The following is a 24242-nucleotide window of genomic DNA, read 5'->3' on the forward strand; positions in this document are numbered from 1 at the left end:
GAGACAGAAGGAAAAAAGAACACAAAAACACTCGAATGCCTTAGGGAGAGAGGGAGGGAGAGAAAGAGTGGGTTTAGAGGGCGGAAAAAGCCCCTACATAGGTAAGGGAAACGCGGGGGTAGATGGGTAGGATAATGGGACTCAGTAGGGGCAGTTGAGTTTAATGGGTGGGGCTGTGGGTAATTAAAGAGGCTGATGGGGGAGGGGAAAGAGAGGGGTGGGAGAGTAGTTAGGGTAGGAGAGTAGCAAGGGATGAGAGTACTACTAGGACACTGGTAGGAAACTATTCAATATGTATAAGGCACGCAAGGGTAAGAGGGAGAGGGGGTGGTTAGGGTGGTACAGGGGGAGGGAGGGAAGAGGTGGTGGCTTATGGGTAAAAAATGAAGCAAATGAAGCACTTCCCCTTCTCTCTCTGTAACTTCCATCTTGCTTTCTTTCGTTTCTGTATTTTTTTTTTTACTGTTTTTCGCTGGTCACGTGCACTATTCTCTCTCTCTCTCTCTCTCTCTCTCTCTCTCTCTCTCTCTCTCTCTCTCTCTCTCTCTCTCTCTCTCTCTCTCTCTCTCTCTCTCTCCGTCCTCCCCCTTCATTTTTATCGCTACTCCTGCCTTGTATACATTTTTTGTCAAGTTTAAATATCCCAGAATGTCTACTTGGAGCATTCTGTCCCCGGCACAACAATGGTGAGGGAGGGAGGAAGGCAGGGGAGAGAGGGACGTTTGGCGAGGAAAAGGGGATGCTGAATGTATAGGATGATGACGTGAAATGGACGTGAGGCGGGACACGGGGCAGGTCTTAAATACTCGTATAGGAGCGCTCGTATACACACACACACACACACACACACACACACACACACACACACACACACACAGAACAGGGGCCGACAAAGAGGCCGCTATCAACGCTACAATGATATCAGTGTGAGGTGTCGAGTGTTACCTGCAGTGTCAAGTGTCGAGGTGCACAGTGTCAGCTTTGTCCCACTCCCCCCTACCGCTACACCGCTACACCCGTCCGCCCAGTGCCTACCCGCCCGCACCCCGTCCCGACCAGGCACTAGGGAGGATAAGGAGCTGTCTGAATACGCACTACAAGGGCACAAAACCGGCCTTGTTCTCCTCCCTGCAACAAGTTTTCACCTGTCCACACATCAAGGGGAGGGTACGGCGCCATCCTCCCGTCCCCCGCCTCCGTCCCTCTCCCACCACCATTATCATCACCTCAATATCACCTCTAACCACTGATTCCTTGTGTCCTCTGCATGGAAATAAATGGAAGGAACTGCAAGGACGTTTATGTCAAGGCCCATATTTTGACGCGGTTTAGAGCTTCATCTGCACTGTTTTCACACGCATTGGAGATGATAAATTGTAGAGATGATAGACAGGTGATAAGTTGAGTTCTCATGAGTACTTCTCTTGATGGATATGCAGATTCCTTGTTAAACTTGTACTGTTCGTGAAAGCACCCCACAAAAGCCCTAATAACTTTACTATAGCCTGTTAAAGCTGGAAATGCAGTCCAAGATAGGTATATATAAAGAACGAGTCAAGATGCGTTCGAAGCACAACTGGAGCTATAATGAGTAAAGCAACCAAACGAAAATCGCTGGTAATGAGAGCACTTGAATAAGGCAAATATACAACCCAAGCTCGCAGTCAGACTATCGGCTTCCCGCTACAGTTCCTCACTGCTAACGCCAACACCACCACAAACAATATCCCGATACCACTTCAATTACGACCCAATCATCCCCAAATCTACCACAACCACCCCTGTCCCTACCAACTAACCACCAACCACACCCATACCTCTACCACCCACCTTCTTACCATCCTCATCACCCTGTCATCACCCTAACTCACATCAATACCTCTTTACCACCCTCATCACCAACCACTATCATTTTCAAAACTCATCAATTCCTCCCTTACCATCCACATCAATACTCGCACCAATACCTCTGCCAGCCCTTACACGCACATCACAATCACCAAGAGAGACTGGTACATTACCTTTAGCCGCCCCTCGCAGCAGGGCATGGCGGCGAAGATGTCGAAGGAGTACATGGTGCCCAGGATCAGAGGTGAGCCGTTCCACCGCGTGTTGCAATAACTGCAGCGAAGGCCCACCGACCATCCCTCGAGGCAGCCCATGCACACCGCCGTCAGGTACTGCTGCCGACCCTCCACCCGCACCTGCAGGGAGACAGAGAAAGGCAAATTAGTAATACGACTACGGGAGACTGTGTGGAAGTCCTGCAGCTCTGGAAGTCTTAGAGTGTTATAGCATTAGGAGGATCTGATGGGCGGCGTGTATGAGGGAGGGAGATTAAGCAGTCAAAAGAAAGAAGAGCCGCTGGTGCAGGGAGGCGCTGTGGCAGCTTACTGAGGGGGCCGCACAGGAGCCACATTTATGTAAGATCCGCAAAGTGGATGGAAGGAAAACATGGCGGACACACATAATGGAGGCGGTTGTCTTGATGAGTACTTTATGAACTCGGAAAGAGACGGCGGGAGACAAGGAAGATGAAGGTACTGTCATAGCCTGCCTTGGGAAATACTTCGGTAAAATATACGAGGAAGGAGGAGGAGGAGGAGGAGGAGGAGGAGGAGGAGGAGGAGGAGGAGGAGGAGGAGGAGGAGGAGGAGGAGGAGGTGTGGCCGCTTCCGATGGGCAGCTTACCTTTAAACGTTTAAAAAGTTGAAGCGATAAGTGGCGAGAACGGTGTGTGAGAGAGCAGCTGTACTATAGTGAGGCAGAGACTGACGGTAAACAGATTCCCCTGGGCCTAATCATTAATGTTAGAGAGAGAGAGAGAGAGAGAGAGAGAGAGAGAGAGAGAGAGAGAGAGAGAGAGAGAGAGAGAGAGAGAGAGAGAGAGAGAGAGAGAGAGAGGGGGGTGGGGGGAAGCTTTAAGATCACCTTGAGATGAGAACATGCGTGGGCTTAGCAGCAGAGGACAAGGTTAAGGTCAAAGGGCCTTTAGTACGAGGCAAGATGAAACATAGGAACAAAGATGGGCATGGAGGAGGAGGATTGGGAAGAGAAGCAGGAAGGTGGGGGGAGGGAGGGAGAGGATGAGTACGACCAGGATCCAAGTAATAATATAAAGATACACAGAACTGTTAGCTGAACTTGTTAGCGGTGGTGGCTGGGAGGGTTAGAGGGAGAGGGAGAGGGGGGTGGAGATTACGGGAGGTAAAGAAAGCAAAGAAGCAACAGACGAAGGACGTAACTTGAGTTGAGCAAATATTATACTTCAGATAAGGCAACAATGTATCCGCCTCACACACACACACACACACACACACACACACACACACACACACACACACACACACACACACACACACACACACACACACACACGACAAGGTACGAGTGGCAGTGAGGCAGTGAAGGAAGGACACGTAAGGACCACAGGATCTCGCAACGAGGCGCCTCACATGCAAACTACCTTCCCTTCCCAAGGAGAATGTGTGTCCCTTCTTCCCTAAACTCTTCCATTCCGCCTCTCTCCCTCCCTCACTTCCTTTCATCTCTTTTTCCTTCTTCGGTGTTTTTCTCTTTCCCCTCTTCCTTTTCTACCTTCCTTCCTTCCTTCTACATTTAGTTTATGGGTTGTTGTCTCTCCTTTTTTTATTCTTCCAGTGCTCTTGTTGTCTCTTTCTTCATTTTACCCTCCATCTTTCCCTCACTTTGTTTCCCTTTCTTTTTTTTCTTTTCCACTTATTTTTCTTTCTCTCTTTCCAGTTTTTAGTTTGAGGCTTTTACTCTTCCTTTTTTTTTCTTTATCGCTTTCCTTGTTACTTTTTTTCCTTCCTTCCCTTTGTCAGTCCGTACCCAAAGCCTTCCTGCACCTTGTCCTCCTGTTTTTACTTCTTCCTCTCCCTTCCTTTTTTTTTCTTCCATGGTTCCTGTTACGTCCTTTCCTTCCTTCCTCCCTTTTCTCCTTCCATCCCTATTGCTCCCCTTTCATCTCTACCTTATTCTCCTTTTCCACTCCCTACCAGTCAATAATATGGATGGGAGTAATGTGCAGCGTGTCACTCCACATTCCAATACCTGCCATTCCACACTCCACTGTTTAACACTTTCACCCTCATTCCCACCAACCTCCTATTCCAGAAACTCGGCTAGTTTTTTTTTTTTCAGCTCCCTTCATCTACCACATACAAACACTCGTATTTTCATTTTCATCCTCCCCTTGTTCCTCCACACAGCTCTTCACGTTTCCTTCCTTCCTTGCTGTATCTATACCCACATTTCCTCTGTACGCTTTTAGTCCTGTCTCATTTTGCCCTTCAACCACCATTGGCTGTGAGATGTTTGACCATGAAGCTAGATGGCCTCCTCCTCCTGTTCCTTCTCTTCCTACTGCTGCTGTCATTCCTGCTTCAGTCTTAGTTTCTTTAAATGAAGGAGCTGAATTTGGGAAAAACCACCAGCACCACCACCACCACCGCCTCCGCAGCAGCAGCCAAATCAATCGTGGCGGAGTTGAAAATCCTTTACTGGTCCGCGTCGAGAACTAAACAGAACTCTTATGAGATAACAAACCGACCAGAATTTTTAGACGAGGGGCTTCTCAGTAATACAGTGTGCCGCACGTCTCGAGGCGGGGAGCGAGGGGAGAAAAGAAAACGAAAAGTGGTGAAAGAAAACGAGGTGAGGTGGGTACGAACACGAGGAAGCGAAGACTGGTTGGGCGGTGGGTGGGAGGGAGAGTTGACGGGTGGGTGGGTGTAGGTGGGCGTCTTGGTATTCAGGAGCTGACTAAGGATTGGAGAGGTAAAGGAAGGGAAGGGAGTGGCTTGACAGGGCTTGGTTGGGGAGGATTTAGTATGTTGTGTAAGGAGAGGAGAACCGTATACTATTATTATTAGTTTTATTATTATTATTATTTTATTGATGTGGTCTATATATTTCTTAGTCAGCCGTGTTTTCCCAATGCTATTATTTCTTCATGTCTTTCTTAGTTGTTTATTTGTTTAGTAATTTATTCTATCACTGTCTTTCGTTCTCATTCATGTCTTTTAATTAACCTGCAACTATTTTTTTTTTACTTACATGTTATGTCTATCTATTTATTTTTTTTTATGTTAGTCTATATATATTTTTTTCTTTTTTTATTTATTTTGTGTTTCGTCTTCATGTTTTTTTTTTTTTTTATTATTAACGTGTATTTTTTTCCTTCACCTCAACCACCTCCACTATCAGCACCGCCTATCTTCCTCCACTTTCCTTCTCCTCCTCCTTATCTTCACTCTATTATCCTTTTAACACAACCTTTCTCTTTAGATCCTCTCTCTCTAATTTTACTTCATCATATCATATCCACAATCTATCTCAAGTCTTTGTATCTTAGCCTGCTCATCTGCACTCTCATTCCCTGTCCTATCACAACCATCCTTTATGTAACACTGCTTGCTCCTGCCTCCCTTTATTCCTTCATTGCATCATCGACCGTATCCTCAGTTTTCAGCTACATCTGCTAGTATCTTTGTTTTTTATTGATTTTATTTTTTTTTTTTCATAAAATTCCAGATTTTCGTTTTCCTTTTTGTCCGTTGTTTTTTTCAACGCATATCTTCATTGCAACTCTTTCTTTTCTGTTTCTTTTTCTTTTTTTTTTTTGCTCCTCCCTCCTTCCTTCACTCCAATCTTCACTTTCTCTTTACTAGTCCATCCAGTTTTATTCTTGTAAGTCCTTCAACTTTTCTACGCTTCTTCTTTCCCCTTTAGCATTTGCTTTTCCCTTCCTTCCTTCTTTTTTTTTTTCTTTTTACACATTCTTCCATCCTCTCTTATATTCTTCCAGTCTTTCTGGAGTTCTCTGCAAGCCTTTTTCTTCATATTTTCGTTTTTCCCTGTGTGTGTGTGTGTGTGTGTGTGTGTGTGTGTGTGTGTGTGTGTGTGTGTGTGTGTGTGTGTGTGTGTGTGTGTGTGTGTGTGTGTGTGTGTGTGTGTGTGTGTTTCCTCCTTATCCTCTCGCTTGTGCCATTCCTTCATGTATCAGCCATCGGATATCTAAAAATCGCTCTCTCTCTCTCTCTCTCTCTCTCTCTCTCTCTCTCTCTCTCTCTCTCTCTCTCTCTCTCTCTCTCTCTCTCTCTCTCTCTCATCTTTTAGTTTTCTTTCTTTTGGCCTACTTGTATTCTTCATCCTTTTCCTTTATCACCCATTCTCGTTGTTTTCTTTCTTCCTTCACTCCTGAGATAACATTTTTTTCTTTTATATTTTCTTTCATTCTGCTTTTGTTCTCCATCCCTTGACGTTATATCTTTCTCATCTCCTTTTATTTCTACCTTCTACGTACCTTCCCTGTATTCCCCTCTTTTAACACCCCTCCAAAACCCTGCTGTTCTCACCTGCTTTTCTTCGCCTAAGGCTCACACCTTCACCTCGCCGCCTCTTACACTTCCATTAACCCATCAGACGACCTCTTATACTCTCAACGCGGCGCCACTCACCACCAACCACCTCTCCTTTATCGGCACTTCAATTTTATCACTTCACTTTATTATTTTAGATCGTGGGGTAAGAGTTCTTTGATTCTTACCAACCTACCTATCTACCAACCTGTCTATCTATCTATCCATTTATCTATTTATCTACCTATCTGTCTCTATTTAAGTCCCCCATCTACGCACTTTTCTGAGGTCTTTGAATCCCTCCCAATAATGTATGTATGTCTCTCTCTCTCTCTCTCTCTCTCTCTCTCTCTCTCTCTCTCTCTCTCTCTCTCTCTCTCTCTCTCTCTCTCTCTCTCTCTCTCTGGCCTGATAGGGGTAAGAGTAACTGATCTGGGGTTGGGAAATGGTGTTCATCTGTCTGGCCTCTCCAGTGCACCTCGATCTCGTCTTCTCGGTGTTTGCTCCTCTTGGCCTGGCTGCTGGAGTTCCCTGTTGACTTAGCCATTATACGACCGTCTTGGGGCAAAGCGGGACCAAAGACTACACTAGAAGCCACTCTTCCATCTCCTATTTCTCCACTTCTTGTTTTCCTCCTCCTATTTCTTCACTCCTTGTTTTCCTCCTCCTCCTTCTCCTCCTCCACTCCGTGTTTTCCTCTTCCTTCTCTTACTGCGTGCGTGTGTGTAACAATAATCAGGTGTTTTTCTTCTTTCTTACAGGTGAGTTCTTGCTGAGTTGCATCATGCCCATCAAAGAAAAGTACGTAGTGTCTTCTGAATCTCTCTCTCTCTCTCTCTCTCTCTCTCTCTCTCTCTCTCTCTCTCTCTCTCTCTCTCTCTCTCTCTCTCTCTCACACACACACACACACACACACACACACACACACACACACACACACACACACACACACACACACACACACACACAACTACCACCACCACCACCAACAACAACAACAACAACAACAACAACAACAACAACAACAACACAATATACTCACGGGAATGGCCGACTTGGCGTGCTGGATGGGAGTGAGGAAGAAAGTCCCGTCGAGGAGAGGATAGCGGTCGAACACGAGGAGGGGCTGGTGGCACAGCACACACGCCGTCCTGCTGGTGCGCTGTGCCGCCAGAGTGGACAGGATGAAGCAGCGGGTGTCGTCGTTGCCGTGGAGCCCGTCATCCTCCATCTGGGGAAAGAGAACCACAACAAGGAGCAAACGCAAGTCTAGGGTCGGCCACACTTTGAGGTGCTGGGGTGTGCCTCGTCAAGATTACACTGATTTCTGCAAGGGGAGATTTTTTTTTTTTTTAAGTTGGGTTTTGACTTTCTTTTTTAATCTTATTGGTGCATCTGATGTGATTTTTTTTTTTTGGATGAGTGTGTGTGTGTGTGTGTGTGTGTGTGTGTGTGTGTGTGTGTGTTGGCGTGACATGAGGGCAGTAATGGAGCAGGAAGAACAACATACCGGAAGTTGAGCAAGAGTAATATTCTGTTCATCATTCAAACACAAGAAATGACCGGTTGGGTCCACCGGTAACAAGTCTGCCTCTCGCTCCCCTGCTTTCCTGCCACTAAATGAACTTATTCACAAGTAATCTACCGGCAACCATCCACTCAAGGTCCCACTTCCGCAAGTCAGGTGATTCAACTGTTAGCTGAAGGACAGCGACGGGAGGAAGGACGGGAGGGAGGAGACAGAGAGTAGAGAAAGAATATATAAAGAGAAATATAAAAAATATAATGCATATATTATGTTCCCCTATCACCTCTCTTGGTCCTTCTTCTAACCTCTCGCTGCTGTGTCAACCGTTGGTCTCTACGCGAAAGCCCAGCGGGGGACATGACGAATCCCGTGCAGAGACAAGGATCAAGACGGTGTGAGGCGCGAGGCCAGGGCTGAGGGCGCTGTGGCGGCTCCCTCGGGGACTCCCTCAACCAGCAACCGACACCCGCGAATAGCGAACAGCCAAGCAACACCCAGTCAGCAGTGGGCGTTTGGCGGAGTGGCGGAGGTGGTGCTCGGTGGGCGGTAAGGGGACTTCCCGACATGGAGGCCCTGAGCGCTCCCGTCCTGACCCCAAGCGTCACATCACGTAGGAGGAAGAATAAATAACAAAGGGAAACGAGGTAGTGAGGAGACGGGATTAGGAAGTGGGATTCGCCGGCAAAATTGCGGTAATAAGAGCCAAGTGTGGGGAAGCCGGCAGATTGCTTCCGTCCTTCCAGCGCTCAAAGTCCGCTAAGGATGTACCAACACATGCTTCGTTGTGGTGAACACGTATAATTTACTTCTATGTTCGTGACTCACCCAACGTGCGGCGGCTCATCCACAGCCTGCTCTGTTTCCACAAATTTTACTTTTCATAAGATGTGAAAATTGAGGAGGAGGTAAAGGAGGACGAGGAGGAATGAAAGGTGTGTGTCTACATGGAGGAAGAGGAAGAGGCTGTCAGGACGGAGTACATAAGGTCTAGGAGGACGTGTCATGTATCCTCACTACCTTGCCTGTTTGACCTGAGTAGTGGTGCCCCGGTCAGGGGGTGAGGGTGCCGACGTAGGAGTGCCACTGGTGCTGCTGCTGGTGACGACACGCGAGAGAGCCACACGGGGGGCGGGCGAGTCTCACGGCAGGAAAAGGACAGCTAGTGTATTAAAAAGAGCCTCGGGTGAGAGCGAGGCGAAATGAGGAGGAAAGGAGCGGAGGCTTTGATGAGCAGGAAAGGGAAAGCCTCGTCAGGGTGTGTGTGAAAAGGATGTAAGGTTTAAAAAAAGAAAAAAAAGTGCCGGAGATTCGCCCATCATGTTGCGGTGACAGGAGGAGGCTGTGGGGGCCGCGCACCTTGGGTTTCTCGACAATAGTTCTGATTCAGTACGCGTGTCCTCTGAGGGAAAATATTACAGCCACATATGCGGGTGACACTTCTTTTGTCGATAACGTCAACATTTTGGATTTATGTTTTGAAAGTTTGCTTGGCTCGCCTTGAGTTCTTTGTAAGGAAGAATGTGTAAATACTGGGAGCTCTGTGCCTGAAGGCTTGAAGAAGTCTGGCTGCTTCCCGGAACCGTGCTGCTTCCGTAAGCAAGTCCCTAACATATATAAAAAAAAAAACAACAGCACTAGGATGGAAGGATAGAACAATCAGGGTGGAGGAGAAGGCTACTGGAGGAGTGGAGGGTGAGGGAGGATAGGAGGAGGAGAGGTAAGGAAGAGAATAACAAGGTTGGTCCCGCTGCGAGGGTTGATGTTGGTCGTCGTTGTCGTTGCAAGCCGACTTTCTGATGGAAAGTGCTTGTTATCGTACATCTAACACCGCGCTGCCAGACGGGGGCGGGGCAAATTCGAAAGGAAAGATGTGGTTGGCCATGAGCACGCCGAGACACGCCCTTTTGTTTACTTTCAGACGTATGGGTGTGTCCGCCGGAAGAGTAAAGGGGGGGTGAGTGCCTCACACTCCTGGAGGTGACCCGCGGCCGACGTGCTCGCTGGCCCAAGGTGGAGAATGGGAGGGGAGGGCCGGTGCGCCAGGGACACAAAGCCGCGATCTCTTTCAACCACAGCTTCCATCTACCGCCTGAATCCTAACTAGGAAAGCTGCGGCCGAAGGGGAGCACGACCCAAGACTCCTGACGCGACCCAGGAGAGGTAGAAGGGAATTTTGCCCCTTTCTCCATTACGGTGACAGTAATAGTTTCGGGAAGGCCAGACTGCTTCACGAGGCGGTTTTGCGGATTAGAAGGCGTGGTGATTTGCGTAAGTGTTTTATTATAAAGGATAGCAACGCACGTGCAGGTGATGCTGAGACGAGAAACACAACAAGCACCAAGCACCACTAAGAGATATATGAAAACTTTAAACAGAGCTAGACGAGTGAGACGTTCTATAAAAGTGCACAGATTGCTACACCCGATGTTAAGTAAAAATTGCAAGCACAAACAATGTAATTTGAGTGAGCTATAAGAGACAAATTACATTAAGTCCATTGTAACTACATGTTGATAGCATGAGCGTATCAGCGTGCGGGAGACACAAATAAAACCAGATACCAAAACATAGCGGTTCATCAAAGGGACAGTAGAAGGATCAGGCGCGGTGCACTTCCCAGTACTGTGCGTCGCAGGAGTCACAGAGGACTTAAAGCAGCGCAAGGCATAGTCTAAAGCTGAGAGTCAAATCTAAGCGTTTGGAAACGAGCAGAGCCTGCAGGACAAGACGATCGTGATATCAAGAAGGGCGTTGAGAAAGAAGAACAAGATCAAATTACTTAGTGTATGAATGAATATCTCGTTATTATAAAAAAAAAAAAAAAAGTATATTTCCTTGAAAAAAAATAAACATATTGGAGATTGGGAAAAATGGAAAGTAATTATTACAACGTCTAATAAGATTAAAACGTAATGATAAACACTAACCTCAAACTAACCTCACTAAAATTATCAATACGAGTGTAAATCTTAAGAAAGAAATGGGGAGAAAAACAAAAAAAACAAATTAATCAACCCACCGCGCCAGTCCCACCCCAGGATCCACTTCCACAAAGATGAAAAAAAACAAGATACAAGTTAACAGGTAAACATCTACCTAAGGAAGCGTCGCCGCTGTGTTACAGGTGATCTGAGAGGCAGCAGTGAGGCCAGCAAGGCGCCCAAACCCCCCCTCCTTGTTATGACAGCCATAGCGGGAGGAGAGCCAGGCGGCGAGAGAGAGAGAGAGAGAGAGAGAGAGAGAGAGAGAGAGGAGAGAGAGAGAGAGAGAGAGAGAGAGAGAGAGAAGAGAGAGAGAGAGAGAGAGAGAGGAGAGAGAGAGAGAGAGAGAGAGAGAGAGAGAGAGAGAGAGGGAGAGAAGGGGAGAGAGAGAGAGAGAGAGGAGAGAGAGAGAGAGTGCCGAAAAAATCTCTCTAAAAAACAGCAACCGTGATTATATAAGAGGTGCATTGCTAAAGTTATGTCAGGTGCTGGTGTCAGTATTTTATGACTATCCAAATTATCATCATCATCATCATCATCATCATCACCACTCATCATCATCATCATCATCATCATCATCATCATCATCATCAACACACAAGTAGTCTCGCGGCTGTTAGGACCCGTAGCGGCGGGCAGAGTGAATCCGCAGTCAGAGAAAAAAATAAAAAGAAAAAAAAAAAGAAAAAAGAAAAAGAAAAAAAAATTGTCATCTCCCCAAAACAATCAATCAGTCCAAACAAGATGACACAAACACAACAACAATAACAACAATCACTATGGAAGAGAGGAGGAGGAGGAGGAAAGTGGTAGGTAGCATAATGGTATAGATCCGAGTGAATATATCCTATTTGTTCCTGGTACTAAGGTAGAGGTGAAACAGAGAGAGAGAGGAGGGAAGACAGAGGAGAAGGTGAGGGTAAGCTGTGGTGAGTAGCGGAGCGAGTAGTGAGGCGCTGCGGCGACTATGGTACCTAGGAAAGGCTGCGGATTCACTCACAATATTGTGGTAGTAGGTGGTGGCAGTGGGGGTGCGGATGGGTTGGACTGGTTGACTGACTGACTGCACGGCTAACTAACTGGTTGACTAAATGTTTAATTTGCTTTCTTCTATTGAAGTGGCTGAAATATTTGATAGGCAGAAAAAAAAAAATATTGAATGAGAGATAAATTAATAACTGGTGTTGGCTTAAACGATCTGATTGACTGAATGGTAAACTCTTGGTTGAGGAATTAACTGATGGATCTGACTGATTGAAATGGTGACGTGAAGTGACTGAACGACAAGTAAACCCCATAATAGACGGAATGACTTGTGAGCACCTCCCTTCAAAGACACAAAAAAATAAAGCACTTGCCCGATTAAGATTTATTAGAACACTTAATAATAATAATAATAATAATAATAATAATAATAATAATAATAATAATAATAATAATAATAATATTAATACAAGAATAGAAGTTACTCTATATTGTTTGTATTTTCTTTTCTTTTCCTCTTTCTCCTTTTCATATTGAAACCCAGACAACACATTCCCCCCTTTTGGTTAAGTTTGCCCGCACCGCACGACCAGTAACACTCAACAAGGTGTGTGGCAGACGTGACGCAGTGACGACAACGTGACGCAACACAACCCCCGGGGCTGCTGGAGGGAGGCAGACCCAGGAGACACGCGCTGTACTGCGGCGTGGCGGTGGCGGAGGTCTCAGGGTTGCTGGTTGCACCCCTGGCCGATATTTTGTGTTGGTGGTGGTTGTGTCCTGGCAACCCCCTCCCTCAGGACACTGCAGGTCGATGTCGCGCGGGCCCTTAGCGGGGGCGGCAAGGGTCCTCAGCACACTGCAAATGCACGCCAGCGCCCCACGTGGACTAGTGAACTAGAGTGAACTGAACCAAGAACACGATGACTTGAACGTGACTCGCTTCAAACGGTACGAAGTATTGGACACGATTTGTAATAGAAGCAAGCAAAGATCATAAGCTGCGAGGATCGGCGGCAGTGGGCGTGGCGCGAGTAACGGCGGGGGCGTGGCAGCGGCAAAGGCAAATAAAGAAAAGGAAAAAAAATATATACGTAATTACAAATAAAAATATATATATAAATATAACTCATGGAAAGTATTACCTTGACTTACAAAAAAAGAAGAAAAAAAGTAGTAGTGACCCCTTAAGTGACACGTTACTCTACCGGAGGACCCTGAGCGACGGTGTTACGGTGACCAGGGCGGCGATGGGCGCTTTGGGTTTGAGAGAGAGAGAGAGAGAGAGAGAGAGAGAGAGAGAGAGAGAGAGAGAGAGAGAGAGAGAGAGAGAGAGAGAGAGAGAGAGAGAGAGAGAGAGAGAGAGAGAGAGAGAGTCATTGCATTAATGCTAAGATCATCTCATTTTACACTTGAACTCAGATCAACAGTAGAAGGGAAAGGAAGGAGGACGAGGAGGAGGAGAAAGAAGAACTGAATTAAAGCAGAACAGGTGCACAGACACCAAAGAAGATTCAAGGCAAAGACAGCACTCAAACCCTACCAGCAGCATCCTCACCAACCCTGATTTCCGTAAAGCTTCTCTGCACAACTTACTGCTACACTCCTGCCAAACCTCACGCGCCGACACGCAACGCAAGGACACTCAGTTACCGCCTCTAGTTACCTGCTTCGTGTGTACCGGCAAGAACGAACTCCGTATCTGTCATCGTTATAGTCAGTACCTGCACGCAACTACACGCACGCAATGTTACTTACTCCTGACTATCTACCTGTTTCTGCCACACACATGCACACGCACCGAACTCCAGGAAAGCTAATCTAACTAATATCTGTGTGTACTATTTTCGTATTTGGAGAGTAGCGGAAAAAAAAAAATTAGGTAAAGTTATATTTTTACGGCACGTGGTCGAGAAATAAACGTTGGATTTTGATATAATAATAATAATAATAATAATAATAATAATAATATAATGTTTCTTCATGATGCAACGGTAAAAATACGTTTTTCCCTCCCCTTTTTTCAGCCTTTTTCATGGGCGATAATTTCAGACTTAAAAATTCGAGACCCATTTTTATACCCAATCCTTTCACAGCAAGAGATCGCGAGAGTGTGAGCGCGAGCCAGCTAAAAGCCATAACTGCTACCCCATGAAACACAACCCGGCACACCACGAAGGCAGAGAAAAGGAGAAAGGAGAAAAGGAAAAGGGATAGAAAGAATGAAAGAAAAAAAGAGAGAAACGAAGAAAAGGTAAAGAAGAAAGCTGAAAGGGAGAAAGGCAGAAAAAAAAAAGACGGAAATCCAAGTGAAATATTTGAGTTGCACACGTAAAAAAAATAAATGAAATAAAAATGGCCGCTTTAACTGGAAGAACATGGAGAAAAAAAAAAGATGACACTACTCCTATCCCCTCTCTCTCTCTCTCTCTCTCTCTCTCTCTCTCTCTCTCTCTCTCTCTCTCTCTCTCTCTCTCTCTCTCTCTCTCTCTCTCTCTCTCTCTCTCGTATAGCGCTAGTCGAGCCCTCCCATAAACTAAGCGGGTGTCTATGCTTCGTTAGAGTGGCCGCCTCGCGTGTTATCACAGTCATCACTTCTACTCCCGCTTCCACGAATGTCTGGAAACTGATCTCCCCGCCCCCTTTAAACCTCCCCACCCTCTCCTTCCGGTAACCCTCTGTGATAAAGGCGGTGGTTCAGGGGTGCTTGGAGTTAAGGTTGCAGGGGTGGAGGTTTGATGGGGAAGGCTTGGTAGGGATGGGTGAATAGAGATGAAGTGGTGTGGGGATAAGAGAGAGAAGAGTGAGGTAAGTTTAGTGAGGGTTAGGAGAAGGGAAGGTTAATATATGGTAAGGAGAGGGATACGCCTATAGCCTTTGTTTGTTTGTTTGTTTGTTTTGAAGTATATGGTTATGGTTCTTTTTTTTTTTTACTTTCTTTCTGGTGAGTTAATGACACGTTTCTTCTCTCATTTCCTGGAGCGTTAGATTTTTTTTCTCCCTCTGATTTATCATAATTCTCGCCATTACTGTGAAACATTATTGCTTACGTCATCCCCTCCAGCGACCTTAATCCCCTTCTTCCTTCCTTCATTTTCTCCTTCCCTCGTTTGCTCGTTAAGCACATTATGATCAAACTCCTTCCCTCCTGCCCTCCTCTACCTACCTTCCTTCCTCCCACTAATTTCTCCTTCCTCCCTAGCCCGACCTCTTGCTGCTACTTCTTCCCTTCTTTCCTCTCACTCCTAACCTAAACTCCTGTCCCTACTCATAACTTTTCTTTCCTACTTCCTTAGCCTCCTCACCTCTTTACAAAAAAATACTCCCTAAAGATCTTCTACCCATTTCCCTTTCCTCTCCCATACACATATCCCTCAGAGAGAAGTATTTTGCCCCTACATCAGGTGGAGCGGGCGCCGTGCCTCTCACATCTCACGCCAGGATTCCCCGCGCAAAGTTACGGTGACAGTCCCGCTGCGCAGACCTTGCCTTCCCCTCAACCCTCCCTCCGCCTTTCTTCCCTCCCAATTTCTTAAGGCCCAATCTCACGCCATGGATCGCTAAGAAGGCTTGTTTTCTTTTCCTTTTTTTTCCCCTCTCCCTAGGGTTTAGATTTACACAGTTTTCCCCTCCCTTCCGCCCTCTCCATATACAAAAAGTCTTAACGAAGTCGTCGGCACCGCAACGAAGGGCTCATATTTTCCTCGTCTTCGCCGAATATTTTCCGCGCTGGTCGGTCGTTCGGTCCCGCGTCGCTGCACATCCTGACTCGAGAAATAGGTTTCCGTAATGAAGTATGAAAAACAGTTAGGAATGAAGTGGAAGACGCAAAGCACAGAAAACAGCTAGTAGTATAAGCGTTCGGGTTAGGATTCTAGTACATATGTAGAACACAGCTTGAGTCACCGGACAGTCGCTACTAAACGAGTCAGTTGAGTCAGAGAAGCTAGTGTGGCAAACGCAGGGCGAGGGTTGTGAGACCTAGAGTATCTGGCGGAGGAGCAGTCGAGACGGCAGCACGGCAGGGCAGAGGGAGTGGCAGGTAAAACAGAAGTAGCTCCTTGGTCTCAGTCGATGACGTCACCTCAGCCGCGACAGAAGACCCAGCGGGGGTGAAGTCACGGTGAATCCACAAGCAGGGCAGGACGGCGGGCAGGGGTCGCTCGGCGGGCGTTGTGTGCTGATGTGCAGGCCGCAGGGGAAGGAAAGGCACGTGCAGGTTGTGTGTGGACAGGAGGACGGCAGGTGGGGCAGGTTTCCACAGCGTTACGCAGGATATTTAGGCTGTTAGTGCACGAGGGTAGAAAAGGGTAGGATCACACACACACACACACACACACACACACACACACACACACACACACACACACACACACACACACACACACACACACACACACACACACACCGGGTTGGAGAAGGAAGGTTTTGTATAAAGGATGTGGGCTTGAGTGACAGTGGTAATGGTAGGGAGCAGCATTCTTGGCGCTGTAACCACGCCTCGCTGGACACCCAGGAAAGACAAAACAAACGCTGAAGCCACATACTCGACATAGGCACATCATCATCATAATCATCATGTCATCGCAACACAAACACAACATCGGGTTATCGGCAGGACCACTTAGTTCGATGTCCTTCAGCCGCGTGGATTCACCAACGATTACGGTAACGTGTTTCAGGAGCCGCGGATGTGCAGATTAATACCTCGAAAATCCCTCCAAAAAAGCAATAAATTATCTCAGAAGCAAGCAGTTACAATTACCAATAAAACTTGCTTTAGGATTCAGGCACATTATTCATTCCAACTTGCCTTCGTGTATAGTACTTAATATTTCAAAGCATTCTGTACTCTCAAAAGGACTACTTTCAAAGGCCAGAAGTGATTAGTAGGTTCCTATGAGTGCTTACCCACTGATGATGCATAATTTTTTATTAAGCTGTCGTTAGCTAGAAAACATACTTGGAAACCCCTAATAACTTCTACCGGAATCTGTTAAAAGTAGTCGAGATAAGATGCAGAAACGTTAGAGAATATGGTCTTTTAAGTGCCAGCGGACAGAGAAGTACCAGGTGTATAGTGAAGCAACAAAAAGCAAGGAAGACGTGTACTGTGTCAAGCCAACCAACAAGGTGACACAACTAAACTCCACAAAATGCAGAACCTGTTCAGCTGCAGTGAGTCAGGTCAACCAACAAGGGAACAGAAAACTAAATGTCACAAAATGCACCACTACAATCAACGCACCACCTGTTTAGACGCAGTGTGTCTGTGTCTACAACCAGCTGTGATACACATAATTAAATGCAACAAAATGCACCACTAAAATTAATACACGACCTGTTTAGTGACATTTACAGTAGGTACTGACTACCTAGTTAGTGAAGCATGACGCCAGAACCAATCAGGCATTCACATGTGCAGTTAACCACCCAATCATCGGAGCGACACACGGTGCAGGTACCCAATCAGCGAGTAGATACAAGATGTGAAAACACACTAACTACAGAACCAGCAGGCGTGATAAACCAGTCAAGGGCACGCCATCATGTATATACAAACAGTTAATCCGTTAATTATATAAAACAAGATGCCCTTTGGTGATTAGAACAGTGAGGTGAATTATTTGGTGTCTTATCCAGAAGCATTTAAGAGCTAATCCACATTTTACAAACAAGGTGCTCGTTGCTTAATACGACAGCGAGGTGGATTACTTGGCTAACTACCACATCATATCTTAGCATGGAGAGGCGTTGAAGAACTAGTCCGAAGCAATCACCAACAGCTACAAACGAAGATGCCCAATTCTTGTGAAGACAGAGGTGGATTACTGTGCTAGTTAGGAGAGGAGGCATTTGGGTTAAGGTGAGACACGGAGGAGCAAATCACACGGAGCAACCCAAAGAAGTGCAAGACGGCAGAGCTTGAGGATCAGAGCTAAGATACCCGAGAATTAAAGACAGGTGACCACTGACCAATAGCAAACTTTTATCACCTGATAGACTAGTGCACGATGCTTGAAGCGGGGCACACGGGAATCAAGCTGTATAAAGTATCAACACGGTGCAAACATGAACAGTAACCCAAGCCCTTAACAGAGAAGTAGTGATAAAAGGCAAGCCTGTTTTACTATTGACATGTGATAGACGAAACATGTGCTAAGAACCAAACCACTTCAAAGACAGGAATGTATACAGACACACACACATACACACACACGGATGAGAGCATGTGCCAAAAATACAATACTGAGCTGATCTAGTCCAGTAAGGGAAGAGACGATAAAACGTAAAATACTGGTTCTATATCTAAACAAAGAGCGAATCTGCATCTACGAAAAGACAGGTGTTAATGCTTCTAGTGATATAAGGTTAAAACAAGCACTTGCTAAAAGGAACTGCTAAGAAAATGTCTATCTATTATAACTTAAAAAAAAAAGAGGTAAGTCCATTTCCTCCCAATATAACTAGCGAAAAAAAAAAAAAGAGGAAGAGGTGGCTTTAAACTATGCGTTAAAAGGCAAAATGATGTCTTTAATTACAGGTATTGATCAAGGATAGACAAACACACAATATTCATAAAAAATCATGCGTACAACCCATCCTCTATACAAGTACCTATGCCATACACACAAACAGTCACACGGCAACATCCCCCTTGTAGCAAACGCAGATGTGCAAACTTCGAGTCCTGGCAGGCAAACATTAATACCAAGTTAGAAGTGCGAACTGACAATGGCAAGCATGTGACTAACACTACGACCGCTGGCTAAGTGATACCAAAGCACTCGACTGACTGAAGTGACTTGACTACTGGCACACCACGTTCCAGCACTCATACATAGCAAGAATAGAAGATTACTAATAACCAAGATAACAAGTGTCCGTCATCAGGACTTGGATGCAATAGGAAAAAGTGCGCAAATTTGTAACAGTAAGCAAATCACAAATAGAATAGTATACAATATTTACTTTTACTTTACATTGTAACAAAGAGCGGCTCAGAAAAACAACTAATAACAATATGTATAGTAAATGCATCTTTTCCTTCCATCCCTGCCTTTCTACTCCATCCCTCCCTTCCTATTCTCTGTCTCTCTCTCTCCCTCCCTCCCTCAGGCTGCAAGTGACCTACCCCACACCGCCCCCCCCAACCACGCCCCTTCCTACGCGAAGCTTCTGTTCCGCCCCAGTGACTCTTCCCTAACGACCATCCCCACACTTAGCTCTTTGTCCTACGCTAATGCCGGACTGCCATTAAAAAAATAAAAGGCTCTCTATCTTTTTATATCCTTTCCTCATCCCCTCCTTCCTTCCTTCTTTCTTTCTTTCTCTCGTCATCGTTGCTTTCCTATCCTCTTTCTTTTGTTTTCCCACTTTTGTCATCTCACGTATCTCGCTCTCCCTCCCTTCCTCTCTCCCCTGTTTCATCTTTCATCTTCATTATTATCCTCCCCGCGTTGTCTCTTCCTCTTTGCTTTCTCGTGTTTTTTATCTTTTGTATTTTCCCTCCCCCTCTCTCTCTCTCTCTCTCTTTCTTCATCCCTTTCGCCTGGTGTTCTTATTTTTGTCGTTGTTAGCGTTGCTTTGATTCTTTGTTTAATCTTCTTCCTTCCCTTTCTCTTCGCTTCGCTTTTCTCTCGTTAGGTAAGTTATATAGAGTATTGTCCCTTGTTTGTGTCTCTCTTTATCAGTAACGCAAAAGGGAACAAAAACCTAAAATAATCTTCTTAATTTCCTAAGTGTTTATATATTTAACCGTCTAGATAACTCTCTCTCTCTCTCTCTCTCTCTCTCTCTCTCTCTCTCTCTCTCTCTCTCTCTCTCTCTCTCTCTCTCTCTCTCTCTCTCTCTCTCTCTCTCTCTCTTTCTCTGTGTGTGTGGAGTTATTGCGTTGAGTTGTCACGAGGCGGCGACCTGACCGTCACTTCCACAAAAATTCTCTTCAGCGCCACAGGGAGGGAATGGGGGACAGGGGTCGGGGGGAGGGAAGGACAGGGGTGACACCACTACCTCTACATGACAGGCTTGGGGGAACCCGAGAGCGGTGGTGGTAGTCCTTAAGAAAATAAAATGTGTAAAATAATTCAAATAAATAAATAAATAAATAAATAAACAAATGAATAAATAAATAAAACAGATGACCGAACAAGATTTACGTTAAAAAGAATATTAAGATGAAAAATATATACGTATAAAAAATGCCAAAAATTCTCTTTTCCCTTCCCCCGGAATATGAAACAGAAATCATGAAAAAAAAAAAAAAAAGGGATAGAGAGAACAGAAAACAGTGACAGGGTGAATTACACTTAAAAAAAAATAATAATAAGTTGAGGATGGTGGGTGTAAGGAGCCACTGAGTAAGTCTGGGTCACTACAACCTAACTTACAACTAAAGATTATTGCTTTGGTGTGTAGCTAAGCGCTCTAGGTAGAGTATATCTCACACAGCACAGAGGGCTCGCAGCACGGAGGCAGGGAGAAGGCACAGCGAGGAGCAGAGGTTGAGGTTGAGATACTGGCAGTCATCACTCAGCCCACCACGCCCACCCCGCCCCGCCGCGACCCAGCCTGACCCTCCACCCGTGACGAATAGACAGGAGGAAGAGCAGGAGAGCAGTTGAAGAAAAAAGAGAAAGTAGCGAGACGAAACAATAGCAAAGGATTGTAAGGAACACGTGAGGAGGTGATGGAAAAGTCAAGGAAAGTAAAGTGAACAGCGGCACGGAGGAAGAAAACGTAGAGCAGGAAAGGAAAGGAAAAACGTCAATGGTGGATTGAAGGGTGTCAGGAGGCAGCTGGGCCGGGAAGGGGAGACACGGCGGGCAGCAAAGGGTGTGAGTTGGTCATCTGGCACGTGTGTCGCGGAGACGGCGGCCTCACGGGGGCGTCAGGAAGGGGCGCCATCCTCCATTTAGGGTCACCTCCCCCTTATCTTGCTCAACGCGAGGCTGCTCCAAGCGAGGCAACGGAGAGCGTGGAAACAATAAACTCCTATGATAGTTGAGTTGCTCGCCCTCCGCGGCTCATGGAGAGGTCCCGCGATGACGCCTGCACGCCTGACCTGAGCTGAGGGTCGTGTCGTGCCCCCGCCCCGCCACGAGAACAGAGGAAGCTGAGGGCGTCCAAGGACCCCAGAGATTCTGGTGGACGTGGAGGAGCGGGGTGTCATGCGACGGGGCTTGGGAGGGAGTGGGGAGGGTCGGGGGAGGCGCCCGTATTGTGGTGGCGACAGCCGGGCTACAACAAAGTGACAACACAACGCTAATTCCTCCACGCTCCTAGAAATCTGTTTCTCACTCGCAAGAAAAAAACAATCCTACCCAATATAGAAATAAGCAATAAAAGGTACTACGAAATCGCAATGAATAATTACTCGGCACCCTAAAACATAAAAATTTATCATCCGGAAACTACAGAACCCGTAGGAGCAATGGAAGATATTTTACCTTGATTACAATACCTGGTCTCCGTCCCTCCCTCCCTCCCCTCGCCCCAATACCTACATCCCTCACCTACCTACACCTTCCACGAAATCGTCAAAACAATACCCATATAACAAGGAACCGCTCCCATGTCTGGACGGGCGGCGCTCAACAAGTCACTGGGCTCGCCATAAAGGGGGATGGATGGCCGCGTAAATCAGGCTCAGATATAATAACACCAGCCACTCCGTCGCCGCGGGGAGACGGAAGCGACATCTAGAAAAGCTATTATTTTTCAGCCTTCTCCGTCGAACCAAGTGATGAGCTGCTTCTATGTTGACGATCTCGAGGGAAAACTGTGCCATAACCTCATCAGGAAGGAAAATGTAAGAATTATGTAAATGTGGAGAAGGTGGGACATACTTTTATAGCCTTCACGTCCGCGGTTAAGACAAATAAGGCACCGTACCTTTTCCGAGCTGAAGTATAAGGGCGGGGGTTGTCTGGCCCTTAGAGCGATACGAAAGTAACACGCTAATATGTGTGTGTGTGTGTGTGTGTGTGTGTGTGTGTGTGTGTGTGTGTGTGTGTGTGTGTGTGTGTGTGTGTGTGTGTGTGTGTGTGTGTGTGTGTGTGTGTGTGTGTGTGTGTGTGTGTGTGTGTTTTAGTAGCACGACGCAAGATAAGACAAAAAAAAAAAGTTCGTAACAACGCTAAATAATGAAGTGTAAGGTGACGCTAACTTCACCAAACGACCTATAAAGACGCAACGAACTGCACGGAACATGTCATGAGGAGGCGCTTTTACCTTTTATCTTCTCCAAGGAACTGCAAGGCGAGTCGTGTACCTTTATTTCAACAAATTGGCAAACTTTAAGAGCAAAACACTCCAATTTTAAACAGTTACGTGCACTTTTCTTTCGTGAATAATGTTATAATATTTCTTGACAATACGAAATGGAGATGTTGTACAAATAAATGTATCATCAGGGTACAACAAAGTGCTTGGAAACGAAATGCACAGGTCAGAATACAAGGTAGGTACTGAGATATTTGTAAGGAAGTGAAAAGAATATAACGCAATGACTTCCAGGAGTATTAAGACTACTATCGAATTCTGGAAGCAAAATCATCTTCGCCTACTAGTGAATTTACGGGGTGCCGGGGGACGCGCGGCCCTGCACGCTTGACGGGGTCATGGGGGTTGGATTGGGGCTAACTTTCCGGGCAAAGGCTCAACCACCATGAATCTTCCCAGGCACGTGCCCCCTAATATATATGGCGACCCCTTAAGAGAATTTCCCACACCACGGAAAAATTTATCTATATATATTTTTTGCTCCCTTCTCGGGGGCGTAAGACTATAAATTATTAATATATATTTCATACGCATCAAAGGCACGTGATATATGATGGTGTCTATAGGGCGTAAATTCCCATAATGCAACACTTGTATCTGATAAACGAGGACAGGGGAGTGATGTACGGGTCAAGAAATATGAGAAAAAAAAAACTATCTACTTTCCGCTCAAAACCCATTAAATTACTGATGAATAACTGGAATAAATTATATATCCTTCACGTGTGCTAAACTCTACTACCCAATCGCATCCTACATCCCTGGCAGCTTTGAGAGGCAGACTTACCACCGGAGGACCTTACCGTGGCTGGGCAGAAGAAAGAAGGCCGGGCTGTGACGGCTTAAGAAACCTGAAAACTTTGGTTGAAGGTACAGAGAAAGATCACAAGAAATACAATTACCTTTGAAGTTATGCTGTAATAAATTTCAGTTATTAGATGTGTGTGGGTTTCAGTGGGTATTGAATGAGGATAAAGTGTGTGGGTGTAGGTGGGTGATTAACTTTAGATGGATATCAGGGCATGAATAGTGAAGATGATTAGAATAACACTTATAAGCATAAAACAGATTTGAATAGTGGCTGGAGACCCAGACTCGCGTTTGTTCCGCAAGGGGTGAATTAAAACTTTTTTTTTTTTCTGTTACCAAGTCGTTTGTATGTATTTATTTAAGCTGAGTTCGTCTTCCTCCTCCCCGGGCGCTCGCGCATTACGCTCAACGCAGGGTGGCATCGGCCGACATTTCAGCTTTACAATGTCAAAATTTACAGCGTTATTACAGTAAAAAGTACACGTATGACTACAATAAAGTTACCACGTTTAACAAGTTTTTATCTTACCGTCTTACACAGTTACCTTTCATGGTACTAAACACGCGTCGCACAGAGAGCAGCGCGCGTGGACAGTGAGAGTGAACACCTACACAGTGTGTGGTAGGAACTACTTATTTAGGTACTCAGGGTGAACACCAGACACGCGGCGCACACACCAGAACACTTTGTGTACACAAGACATGATGACAAGGAAGATATAAATAAACATTGGTAGAAGTAGTAGTAGTAGTAGTAGTAGTAGTAGTAGTAGAAGTAGTAGTAGTAGTAGTAGTAAAAATAATAATAATAATAATAATAATAATAATAATAATAATAATAATAATAATAATAATAAAATAATTATAATAGTAATCAGTAGTATATCTTAAGTAAAACTAGGGTAAAAGTAAATAAATAAGTAAATTATATATGTAATAATTAGGTTATTATAAATAATTTGGAATGAAAGTAATGGCTGAATGAGAACCCGTGGGTGGGGTGGGTGAGGTAAGCGAACACTGCGCTCGGTGCCCCGCCGCCCGGGGGGCACCACCTACCTGTTTCCTTCACCTGCCTCGCGCTCGTTACTAGACACACGGCGCACTTATCACCTGTCACCCGCCTAGCCTGAGCTAGCCGTGAACACCGCAGGGCGTGAGTCTCGCGGGTCGAGAGGTAAAAGGGAGAAGGAGAGGCACAGGGGAAGGGAAGCTTAAGGGAGTACTCGTTAAGGGGGGAAGACGGAGAGGTGGGAGATATCATCAGGGAAA

The 24242-nt window shown here is 45.8% G+C and overlaps 1 protein-coding gene across 2 annotated transcripts in view; it reads right to left on the reverse strand.

The window, feature by feature from the left end:
• LOC135108605 (headcase protein-like) overlaps positions 1 to 24242 on the reverse strand; it is a 133563-nt gene that overhangs the window by 51304 nt on the left and 58017 nt on the right. For both annotated transcript variants that reach the window (XR_010272367.1, XM_064019764.1), the window contains exons 3-4: positions 7426 to 7614; positions 2022 to 2204 (exon numbers count right to left, since the gene is read on the reverse strand). Coding sequence is in view for 1 of the 2 variants with exons in the window: in XM_064019764.1 (XP_063875834.1) it covers positions 2022 to 2204; positions 7426 to 7614 (372 nt within the window). In the remaining variant the exon portion in view is untranslated. The remainder of the gene's footprint in view (positions 1 to 2021; positions 2205 to 7425; positions 7615 to 24242) is intronic.

The sequence above is a fragment of the Scylla paramamosain genome, chromosome 17, assembly GCF_035594125.1.
Source record: "Scylla paramamosain isolate STU-SP2022 chromosome 17, ASM3559412v1, whole genome shotgun sequence".
NCBI lineage: Eukaryota > Metazoa > Arthropoda > Malacostraca > Decapoda > Portunidae > Scylla > Scylla paramamosain.